This window comes from Coloeus monedula, assembly GCF_965178545.1.
Source record: "Coloeus monedula genome assembly, chromosome: Z".
Taxonomy (NCBI): domain Eukaryota; kingdom Metazoa; phylum Chordata; class Aves; order Passeriformes; family Corvidae; genus Coloeus; species Coloeus monedula.
The window spans coordinates 54,609,083-54,621,429 of record NC_138822.1 but is presented as its reverse complement, the minus strand read 5'-3'; the positions used below and the strand labels follow the sequence as shown (position 1 = coordinate 54,621,429).

General features: G+C 41.4%; 1 protein-coding gene across 1 annotated transcript; it reads right to left on the bottom strand.

The window, feature by feature from the left end:
* Positions 1–1,180: 1,180 nt before the first annotated feature.
* On the bottom strand, positions 1,181–9,525 carry MARVELD2 (MARVEL domain containing 2). Its single transcript, XM_082302187.1, has 6 exons — positions 8,361–9,525; positions 6,757–6,789; positions 5,533–5,669; positions 4,538–4,709; positions 4,077–4,127; positions 1,181–3,164 (listed from the first exon to the last, which is right to left on the bottom strand). The coding sequence occupies exons 1-6, from the start codon at positions 9,438–9,440 to the stop codon at positions 3,048–3,050; spliced, it is 1,590 nt and encodes a 529-aa protein (XP_082158313.1). The 5' UTR covers positions 9,441–9,525; the 3' UTR covers positions 1,181–3,047.
* Positions 9,526–12,347: the final 2,822 nt, after the last annotated feature.

The following is a 12,347-nucleotide window of genomic DNA, read 5'->3' as shown; positions in this document are numbered from 1 at the left end:
GATAAAACTTTTTGTTGTATACACTCCTGTTTGAGGACAAACTGTAACTAAAGGCATGCCCACTGATTCCTCGCTGGGGCAGTATTCTTCGGTGATTCATTTACATGTTAACTAACTTCTGCAAAAGCACAGTCACAAGTAAGACCACATAGCACATTGTTTACACATACATGCAGAAGTGTAGATTAGGAGTTGCACAGAGAGATTGAGGTGATAATCATCTATAAACTTCAGTTTTGTCTTGATTATGTCATCTATTCTTTAAGGATATCAAGAGACCACTTTCCTTGATAGTTCTGATGGTAACTCAGATTGAGGGATTCTCCCTCACTTTCTTCCTAATTTCTGTCTTGCTCCAACTTGCTTCAGCTTCCAGCCATTAATTCCTATTTCATTTCTCTGAAAGATGAAAATGTTAGACTAATCTTAGACTAATAATTTTTCTTCAGCGTGTCTGCAGCATGTTGACAAGACCCTTTTCATTCGTCCATTTGTAGGTTAGAGCAAAACCAGTGCACAGATTGTACACACCAGAAGTGCTTCAGCAGTCCTGAGGCCTGTAACAGATACAGGGCTGAGCAAGTAATTTACTGTAATTTACTGGTTGGCCTGTGTACCTTAGGATGGTAGTTTACTTCTGTCATGCCCTACACTAATCCTGTTTGGAACTCAAAAGGCGGGCAGAAGGGACTATTTCTGTCCCAGCTCCTCTTCCCAACGTTTGGAAAATCTACTTGGCCACACCTTTGGCATCTTGCTGGGAAACAGAGAATCCACATACAGATGTTTCCGCTTAATTTCCTCATTCTAGGCACAGGTATGGTGTTCCCTTTTCCCAATCCATTTGTTGGAAACTTTGCAGGAAAGAAGCAGCATGATGGTTTTCCACAGGCTATGTAGACACTGTCTGAGGGACCAGGAGCCAGTTTCTCAAAGACTGAAACTCAGACCACTGTCAAAAGGAGCCTGGATCTGGGTCTCACTGTCCTACAGAAAGAAGACCTATTAAGCGTGCAGACTGTGAATCTTCCAAAGAAAACATCAGTCAGTTTATTGTTAGCACTTTATGAACACCAGTTGATCCTCAAACTTGCATTAATCTTCTTCTGTTACTGAAGCAATGCCCAGAACTCTCACCGAGAAAAACCGAGAAACCTGGGTGTACAGTGAGAGGTAATTTATTTCGATTGTGGAGATTTGGACAAGTACTTCTCTTACAAAGAACAATTTAACAAGTATTCAGCACAAGTATAAAAAATTGGCCCATTTCCTTTATAAAGAAGAGAGGTTTCTCCTTTGGAATAAACACAAACAAGAACCAGAGAGAGAGGCACTGAAAAGAGAGAGAGCACAAGCACTGACACTCATCTGTTCTCAGAATGATGAAAATACTGAGGCACCTTCCAGGTAGATGAGACTGAAGGCTTTGAAATTAAGAGGTGCCAAGTTTTCAAATTCTCTCAGTATTCCCATGGCATCTTGTTTTTTGTGGCTATTTACTTCATCCACTAAAGCTCTTGGAATTAAGTGGCTGATAAAATTGGAATGTCAATTTTACAAATAGGAAGGTGGGTGCATGGCCATCAGGATTGCAGTGTGAATGACAATGGCTTAAAAACCAGAAGGGCTACAGTGGTCAGAGTGAGGTGTCTTAATACATTTCCAGCAGTGAAGAGCACAGGTAGTACTACCACAACCATACTAAACTGGAAACGGCTCTCCTGATGTTGTTCCTTTAAATTAAGGCAGAAGTTAAAAACTTTCTTTCAAAGAAGAAACAAATCACTAACAAAATTTGCAGTAACTGTAATCAATGCACTTTTTTCTAACAAAATGTCTTTATAAGCAATAGAGTAATATAGCTACACTGGTGGGGTTTTTTATATTAAAAAACATTTCAGAACAGACAAATTTCAGTAGTAGAAAACTGTACAGATAAACTATCAATGCTTCTAACAATTTTAGTAAGTAAAAAAAAAGTTAATAAAGTAAATAAAGATATGAAAAAGGATACAAAGAGAAAATTTACTGGCTTATGAAAATACTTGCACATACAAACCTATCCCCAGGATAATATCCCCAAGAAAATATAAAAATATATACTGAATTTATGCAAATATGCTCTGGAAAGTATGTCTCTTAATACGTTTTACCTGGCCTTTTTAGAGGCTACTAACAATTTCTACCTTGAATGAGAATTCATTTTGCTGTACTTACTCTCTGAATGCCAAGTTCACTAACAGCTGCTGCCTAGACAAAAAGTCCTGTTACTTGCTGATGCAGAGTGAAGCCCTTAAACACATGTACCCCCAACAGCATGATCCAGGAAAGGTAGGCAGAGCACACTGACCCATAGCAACACTAATGGAACATTAATATGTCTCCTCCTGTACCTCTTTTCCTCTAAGGCCAAGTATAGATTTGTTGCATCATCTCTGAAGAGGGCAATAAAAAAAACAAACTGAAGTCCCCCTCCCCCAGCTGCTTAAATAATAAGTCATTTTTTCCCCTCTCATTGGGCAAAATTCAAGATAATTTTTAGCATAACATACAGCATTTGGAAATACAATACAAAAATTCTTAGTAAACTAGCTTCTAAACTGCCCCAATTATTCAATGCAATTAGGCAGTCCATCAAACCCCAGACAGGTATCTTAATGATATCTTTCTGATATCATTAAGATGTCACATATAAAGAAAATCCAAAATTGTTAACAGCATTTCTGTGCAGTTTCCACAAGGTATTTGGAAACTGCTTTCTCCTGTAGGCTTTGAAAGTCTGCAAATGAAGTATTTTCAAATAAAGTATTGATATTTAAGAGGCCAGTATTTGCACTAATGCAAGCAGAATTAGTTTCCTAACTTATCTCCTAACTTCAATTACAATTTGATCTGCTTACAAAACTATCAGTAATGTACAACATCCAAATATATGACAGTGATTAAGTAATCCCCATAAGTGTACTGTTCAAAGAGTAAATAAATAGGTTAAAATATGCATATCAATTTAAAAAATAGAGAATAGTATCCATGAAGTGAAGGCATAGCTAAGTTTCTACATTCCAATTCATAACTTTATCATAGTCCTGAATTCGTTGTTTTATGTGAGAAAGCTTATTCTTCAGATATTCACAACGTTCCTTTTTCTCCAGAAATGAAGGATCCTGCCAAAAATACAAAAACCTTTACATTAATATATTAGGCTTCCATACTCTTCCAAGAACAGTCTAGTATCAATTAGGTTCTTGACCAAAAGGACAGTACGTAAATATTCTCAAAAATCACACTCTTTTTCCCTGGCCCTTTCTTATTTCCTGTTTCCCCTTCCTTCATGAAAGGCCAGAAGAAGATGTTCTGCTTTTATATGCTGTAGTTACTTAGTAAGCTGTTTTAAAGCAGAAATCTGCAAATATAAATGACATCCTACTACATAATTTAGATTTTAGACATACATTTTTACTGCAATAAATGTGCAATAAATCTTTTCCCCCCCTAAAAAGCAATGAAGTTTAACTAACATGGACACAAACTCTGAACTCCATGGAGAAAAAAATGGTATTTGTAATGCATTATGTTTTTAATGGAACACAGATGCACATTTGCTACCTGCATTTAAAAAGAGAAACCTCTTGGACTGCACTGAAAATTACTTTTTGAGAGTGTCTAAATTCCATTCCTCAAAAAATACAAAACTTCTTTTCAAGGGTAAGACTATGTTTTCTGTTTTCATCTGCTGGCTGTGCCAGTCAGTGAATATAACTGAATTAGTCTTCTGAGTGCAGAATGCTAAGAGATGAAGCATACTCTCAGAAGATGAAAATGCTCAGCTGTTGGGTTGTGGTTTGGGTTTTTTTTCCCACATGTGGCTACTGGAATCATTATTCTCAGAACTTGTTGGCATGCTTGTTGGCATGAGTGTATGGGTTGTGTCCTAACCTTGCCGAAGTTTTAGAAGACTGTAATAGCTACAGATGCCCTGAGGTACTGAATTCTGCCTAGTGTCAGAAGTACTGGCTATTTACACTCTCTTTGCTAGTCATTAGATTAAGTAGCAATGTAAATCTAAAAACACTTACATTTTTCTTCTTCTTGTATTCTTGCAGAACTTTTGATATCCTTTCCTGTTCCTAATGAGAGACCACAGATTTTTAAACTGAGTGTGCTCCATATCTTCATGTAAATTCTACAAAATACTCATCAGAATTCTCATCTGATCAGTACCTTGTGGTTCTAACATTTTAGATGTAAATCTTGTATTTGAGAAATAATGAAAATACATCAACTGTGACTCACTAGAACTTAAAAGCTACTTGTATGAAACAAAGAAACAACCCCCCGCCCAGAAAACCATGTATACATCATAACTGGAACTTGGTATCCCTAATTAATGCCCAGAGAAGATGTAACATATAGGGAAACTCGCACCAAGTCACAGCCAGCATTAGAAGACATCGTGCCCTAGCTGAAAGACAGTCAGAAATTGCCTACTGCCACCTAATAGCACTATTTTCCATGAGCCCATTTCAAAGGTACTTACATATATGCTTTCAGGATGGTATGGAAGCTGTTTCAGCAATGCATCCAGCTCATCAAACTTTTTTAATACAGCATGAACTTCCATAGACAGTTCTTTATACTCAGCAAACTGATCATTGAATACTGCTTTGTACCGGTCTCTCATTTCATTTGTTTGAATTACAGGGTACTTCCTGAAAAACAAAAAAATGTCAAGAATTAGTTTTAGAGATACAACTTATTAACACCACTTAGACTCTCCACCTTGACAGCGCATTTCTGTATTTTTTTGCTAATCTCATAACCTCCTGAAATTTGCATATCTGTAAAGCATTGAAATCAGAGAATCACAGTATAGTTGAGGTTGTAAGAGACGTCTGGAGGTTATATGATCTGACCTCCTGCACAATCAGGAACGCTTAGACCAGGACTGTGTCCAGACAGCTTTTGATATCTCCAAGCACGGAGACTCAATCTCTATGGGAAACCCGTGCAAACCCTCACAGAGAAAAATATTTTCCTAATATTCAGGTGAAACCTCCCTTATTTCTATTTGTGCCCACAGCAAATAGTGTAAAAATTAATTTATGACATCATACTTGGAAAGGCCTACCCTTTAAAGGGGAGCATGTTACAAATTTAGCACTTACAAAGTGTAAGAGTAGTCAAATTTCAGGCCCTAAAAAGGCAATTTCCCTTTTTTTTTTTTTTTTTTTCCCTCTAATATCTGTATGGTGGTCTTCTGTTCCTTTGGCAGTTAGTGTACTTGCTAGATTCTGCTTTAACATTTGAAGTTTGTTTTTTGAATTGAGATTCCTTATTTATAGTTACTGGTCTTATGCCACTGATACCAGCCCCATCCTCTCTACCTCTTAACGTTAACTTAAAACACAATTATGAGTTCCCACAGCATACGCATGGGAGAGAAACCACAAGTGTATACAGGAGAAATGCAGAGTGAAAAACATTGTTCAAGTATCCTCCACTAAGTTGGTTCATCAAAATCAAGTCACTTACGCTAAGTAGTCTGGCATCACTATAGGTTTAGGAATGTGGCCTGCAGGTATATGACCATTAAGTAGCTCTGGTTTTCTTTCCACTGATTTGAGCTGCCTGTAACTGACTTCTTCCCTTGGTCTGTCATCATCTTCATACTGTTTTAAAAGAGAAAGAATTTGTTCATAATGAAATCAGTTTTACATAAATCACAAAATACACAACTTGTTTGAAGACGAGATACGTGTATTGAGGAGTAGTAAAAGGAAGTCACAGATATTTCTTACAACTCTTATTGTAATTAGAAAATCAGTTCAATGAGTTACAGTAATGCTTGTCACACAGTATTTTTCTTCAGTTTGTCCTAAGGGCAGTACAGATAAATACTTCTGGAGGTTTGGAAAGATTTGTTTTAAAAAATAGTGTATGGAAGTTTCCTTCGGTATTCATTTAATTTGTGAATGAACTGGAATAATTCAGTTCTCTGGAATTCCCTTTTCTCCTTGTTTCCTTTTGCACCATTCATCCCTTGATCCACAAATAAAAACATGTGCAATCTTGTTAGAAAACAAACAAAAGGATCCTGATCCAGTACTGAATCAACAGAGAAAACAGTGGTAGGAAATTCACAGTGTCTAACAGGAGACATTTAGGACTGAAATTAATACACCGTAATTTCTCTGGAAACCTTATACAATCTTTGCAGTGTATGCAATAACAGTTTCTGTGGCTGAAACACTCCCATTGCTGATGCTTTAAAACTGGCAAGGGGGTCTTTGGAGTAGTCTCAGAGACCAAGGAAGAAGCTAAACTCACAGGGCACCAGCACTGTGCTTCTGCTGGCTCTCCTGCAAATTAGGCACACAGCTAGGAGGAGTGAGTGTCTAAAACCTATCATGCATCAGACGACCAGCTGTTTTAGTCATGTCTGCCAAACTCTGTGATAAATGCTACAGAACTTGTCACCTCGTAGAAAAGGGCAAGTGCACATAGAGAGGTAGCCATCACATCTGCTATTTTACAATTTTGCAGATTTTATAACCTAGCTGAACTAGGAGTAACTTCTTAACAAGCTTCTTTTGAATCTTCTAGGCAGGGGAATGCTGTCCAAACTAACTTGAAGAACGAAACCCCATCTCTTCCCAGTCAAATAAGTAAGTAAATAAATAAATTTAAATAGTCACAAGGAAAATAATAACCATTTAGAATTACCAATAAACACAAAAATAAATTCCTATTTCCTACCTTCTTTTCTGGAAAAGTGGATTGTGTTTTCATCTATCAAAAAAAAAAAAAAAAGGAAATAACTAAGTTTTATTTCAGCAAAGACAGTATGCAAAAGCACAGACTCCTAAAATATAAACATTTTCAAAAATGTTTATATTTTGTATAAAAAATTACATTTATATTTAGGTGTGAAGAAATTTAGCACAAGAATATTTTCAGATCCACTAATTTAAAGAGTGTTTATGGAAAACAACCACCCAAACCCCAGAACAACAGGATTTCCCAGAGCACAGCTGTAAGGAACAGCTTGCAGGAAATAACTCCATCCACTTCCCAAGCTCCTTTATTATTTCACATTCCAGCCCATGTTAACTCACTAACACTCTGAGCCTAATTCATTGCCTAGAACACACAACAGTGCACTAACCGGTAGCTCAACCTGCAGCTGTTTTGCACAGCACTCTCCAGAGTCTAATCTCTATTATTAAAGTATTCCCTTTAGAAATGTTTAGTAACTGGCCTAAAAAAACTTGGATAGTAACAGGGAAGAATTAACACCTTGTGTGTAACTCTGGCAATCACCTCATTCTTGCAGGACATACTATCAGTCGGTTAAAAAACTTTTAGTGAAGAGTTATAATTACTTTCCAAAAGAAAAGTCTCAGTTTTATGGAAACCAGTGTTAAATGAAAATGCTGCAAATCAGACTGCAGTCACAGAACAGAGGAAATGCAACTTCAAACTCTCTCTCTCCTTCTAAAATCATGTAAAGGCTGACCCCTCCTTAAGTTAGGCTTATGTACATTTGACACACATTAATTTTCACACTATATTAAGTCTTACTCATTTTTTAAAGGGTTTTTTGTTGGTGTTTTCAAATGAAGGACGTTTTACACAAATTACTTTGAACTTTCTAGGTATGAGTGTTAAATCCCTACTGTTATAGTTTATCATTAACCAGGCAAGTATCGAATGCTTCTAGTGTGGGCAAGGCCAGTAGTCAGGCAAAATATTTTATATGAAAAAGATGCGGCTGACCGAAATTTGAGACACCGCAATTTAGCCAATGCTGTTATTACTAATATTTGCTGATAACTATTGTGAGGAAAGCTGAAAAGGCATAAAGAAGTTGCTTGGAGTTTTGCTTGCAAAACAAAAATCAGTATTTCACATTCTTAGGTTTATGCACACTAGCACTTGATGTGCTGAAAGCACAGTTTTCGGATAAATGCTAGGTGGCTTTAAGCCACCTAACCCTGCTGAACAGATGAACGTTGTTCGTTTCTTCCTTTGTTTGGATAACACACACTAGGAAGTAGTTCAACAGCTGACTCAGGAAGAGAGCCCAGTATTATGAAGAGAACAGTGCCAGGTCCTTACCCAAGGTGAATTATAAACAACCAAAAAAAAAAGGTATCCAAGACTTTGGATCTGACACCTTAAAAATGCCTTTCATTTGTCAGTTTCTAATACTGTATGGCTGGTTAAAATTCAGCCTCAAGGCTATAGCCCTGCTGCAGACAACACAATTGCTTCGACTCCATCTATGCCATGGTAAGATCTTAAAAGTGCTCCCCATCATGTGGTAACAGGTAGATAGAAAACGATAACTAATAACTTACCTCCTGTTCCATTAATTCCCTGTGCCTCCTGGCTGCTTCATGCCTCCATAACTTTAGGGAAACCACCGCACTAATTAGATACATGATCACCGTGACAAACAAGAAGATGATTGCTGCAGTCTGACCTCCCTCCACACGGCAAAAAGATGCATTTATCGGCGTCTTAAACAACTGGTAATAGCAGAGCCCACCTCGGTTGGTATCGTTTACGTACACTATGGCAGCCGACATGTACAGGAAGAACAAGGCCACATTGATCCCAAACTCGGTCAGAGGCCACCAGTTGGAATCGAGGAGGATAGTTCGGTAGTACATGGACATGCCCAGCACGAGCAGCACTATCGTGACGATCCACGCCATTCCCGCCACCACCAGGATGAAAGGCGTTTTGGGCCCGCTGTAGGAGTATCCCCCATAGGCGCTGCCCGCCCCGTATCCGTAGGGCTGCGAGTACCCGAACATATTGTACCATTCGTTGTCCTTGTGCACGTAGGCGGTGACACAGGCGAAGACGGCGGCGCCCAGCAGCAGCTCAGCCACGCCGAGGATCCTGAGCAACCCTGCCCAGGACTTCATGTAGGCGTACCGCTGGTGGTACTCCTCCACCCGCTCGCTGTACGTCTGCCCAGTGCCGGCGCGGCGCTCCAGCGAGCTCAAGGGGTCTCCGGAAGGCAGCATGGCCTCGGCCTCCTTCCGAGAGTTGTAGCTCCCGCCCGACCCCCCGAAAGGGTCCGTGTAGGAGCCAGGCACAGCCTTGGTTCCCGGCTGCAGCGGGGCGGGAGAGGGAGGCGGCGAGCACTCGACCCCGTCCGAGATGTACCTGATGTCGGAGGCCGTGCTATCCCAGCTGGAGCCGGGGTGGCGTCTCCCTTTAAAGAAGTTCTTCCAGGAGTCCGGAATGAACCGCCGAACCGGCTTGAGCTCTGCCGGCCCGCCGGGGCTGGGGGTGCCCCCGCCGGGGCCGAAGGGAGGCTGCAGGGGCAGCGGAGGCGGCGGCAGCGGGGCGGCGGCGGACCCGGGGCTGGCCCCGCGGGGCAGCGGGGACCTGCCGGACCGCCCGCCCTGCGAGCTCCGCGACATGGCCGGCGCTCAGCGCGGCCCCGGGCGCTCGCCGGCCCCGCTCGGCTCACCCCACGGGAGGGAACTGCCGCGAGGTCCCAAGGGCGGCCGGCACCGGAGAAGGACAAGCCGAGCGGAGAGCGCCCACTGACCCAGGAGCAGCCGCCCAACACCTGTAGCGCCCCGGCGGCCTCACCTGCGGCGGCCCCACGGCCTTCGCCCGGGGAGGCGGGAGCTTCCGGCCGGCCGGGAGTGGCGGGACCGCCCCGGCCAGGAGCTGTGGGAGCTTTCCCGAAATCGCGGCGCGCTGGCGGTGCGGGTGCCGGCGGGGAGCGGGGCGCGGCCGGGCCTCGCGGGAGGGCTGGGCGCCGTGACTCACAGCATGACAGAATGGGTCAGGTTGGAAGGGACCGCCGAGGGTCGTGTGTTCCAACCTCCCTGCTCAGGCAGGGTCATCCTAGAGCACATCGCACAGGATTGCATCCAGACAGTTCTTGAATAACTCCGGTGAGGGAGAGTCCACAATCTGTTCCAATGCGCGGTTACTCGCACAGAAAAAAAAGGTATTCTTCATATTGAGGTGGAACTTACTTTGCATCAGTTTCTGCCCATTGCCTCTTGTCCTATTGCTTGGCACCACCGAGAAGAGCCTGGCTCCATCGTCTTGACACCTTCCCTTTAGGTACTTCCAGACGTTGATCAGGTCGCCTCTCAGTCATCGCCTCTTGAGGCTGAACAGACCCAACTTCCCCAGCCTTTCCTTAGGTAAGAGAGATGCTTCAGTCCCCTAATCAGCATTGTTGCCCTCCAGTGCAACCCCTTCAGCAGCTTCATGTCTCTCTTGTACTGAGGACCCCAGAACTGGACACAGAACTCCAGGTGTGGTATTTCCGGGGCTAAGCAGAGGGGCAGGATTACTCCCCTTGACCTGCTGGCAATTCTCTCCCTAATGCACTGCAGAATTCCATTTGCCTTCTTGGCCACAGGGGCACTGCTGGCTGACAGCTTGTTGTCCAGCAGGACCCCCAGGTTGTTCTCCACAGAGCTTCGGTTCAGTCCCAGCCTGTGCTGGTGCTAGGGCAGTGCCTGGCATGGAGCTGGCCCAGTGACAGGGAAATCCGAAGCACTGAACACTGCTGTTCTCCCATCGTTTATCAGGTTCAGGAACTGAAGAAGAAATCTGGTGTGCTGCACCATTGTCTTCTGCAAAGGGCTTTTTACATTCACCGCATGTATCTGCAGCTGAGTACAAAACAACATTAATGCAGTAAGAGTTTTATTTACATTGTCAGTATGGGCTATCAACATGTTTACAGTATGCTTCAGTCATTTCTTTTACAAGTTTTAAAATTCCATACAGTGATTTTTTTAAGGTATAGATTTTAATAAAATTTTCAAATCCTCACAACTTATCAATCATGGACTCTGGAAACAAACTGCACAAATGCAAGGTAAATAAAAATGTGTCTAAAATAAAGAGTGTTTCCTTAATTAAATTAAATACCTTTACAGATGTCTTCCTAATATCTTGCATGAAAGAAATCTGACCTAAGCAAAATAATCACCAATACCATATTGGGTAGATCACAATACAATTAGAATTAAAGACACTGGAAAATAATTAATTAATATGTTTAGTGAAGTGGTCCTATTTTGGGTACTGAAGTTTATATATATTTGAAGTGTTTTTCACATTTTCGTAACATACTTACAGATTGCCTCCAAATAATAATAAACCCCTACAGTCCATAAGCTATGTATTTATCACACAGTTATCATAATTAATCCAGATGGTAAAGCCTTAGTTAAGACATAAAGCCTTTTATTAGGAGTAATTAACATAGCTTAGTGACCCAGATGTCTAAACAGTGTTTTTTGGATTACATACCATACACAGTAATCACCTGGTACTTGCCTCATCGTACACATTTTTAAAATGCAAACTTTGGCTGTGTTTATTATAGCAGGGAAAAGCTTTTAAAGCCTTTAAAAGGATCAGTAAGCAATGAGGATCTAGTTAATAGAGTCAGTGGGATTTCCAAAAGGCTTCTCACCAAGTCCCCTAAAGGGGCCTTCTTTTGAAAGAAACCTTAAGCCTTAAAAGAAGTCTTATGCCTAAAATAAGATCTTAAGAGTAAAGTTTGATAAATAATTAACAGGTGGGAAGGAAATGGGAGAAGGGAGTATGAGTTAATGGTTAACTCCTGCAATGGATGGAAGTTGCCACTACAGTTCTTCAGAGATCAGAGCTGGGATCTGGGCTATCCAGTACATTCCTGAGCGTAACTCTGTGAAAAAAAGGGAACCCTGTGAAGACTGAGATGAGCAACTTTGCTGCTGATGCTAAGTTAGACAGGCCAGTAAGGATGTGGTCTGCCAGAAGAATTGTGCCAGGACTTTATGAGACTGGATGGCAAAAAACATAATGAATTCAACATATACAAATACATGAAATCCATGCGGTAAAAAAAAAGAGATGAAGGATTTAAAATACTGTAACATGAGGACCCTGACTCATGTATTTATAAAAGCATGACATGCCTCACTTCTGACAGGACAGATAATTATTTAATTCTATGAAGTTAGTTAAGTTTTGAAGATATTCTTGGTGTTATTTAAAACTGTATGAGCTGACACAGGCAGGCAGCCAGAACAACTACAAATTTGCAGTTAGAACAAAACCAATAAATTTATCTCCATTACCTTGCTAATGAGGGGATCCCCAAAGCAGCACCCGGGCAGAGGCATACAAGCAGAGATGGTTCATGCTAGAGGATCGCTGGACTGTGGTTCTCAGAGGCTTATCAAGAGTTATTTCCAACTGCAAGGTCACTTGAGTGATTTACAATCCTTCTCGACAGTCATCCAACCTTTAACCCATTCCTGCCGACACAAACCTGGAGCTTCAGTCTTGGCTATGTGGCTGTG

Excerpts from the sequence above, each read along its gene's own strand:
- MARVELD2 (XM_082302187.1), bottom strand. The coding sequence starts at position 9,440 with ATGTCGCGGAGCTCGCAGGGCGGGCGGTCCGGCAGGTCCCCGCTGCCC. Across the intron at positions 5,670-6,756 it reads CCACTTTTCCAGAAAAGAAG|TATGAAGATGATGACAGACC; the intron begins GTAGGAAATAGG and ends CTTTTAAAACAG. Across the intron at positions 4,710-5,532 it reads GTGATGCCAGACTACTTAGC|GAAGTACCCTGTAATTCAAA; the intron begins GTAAGTGACTTG and ends TTTGTTTTTCAG.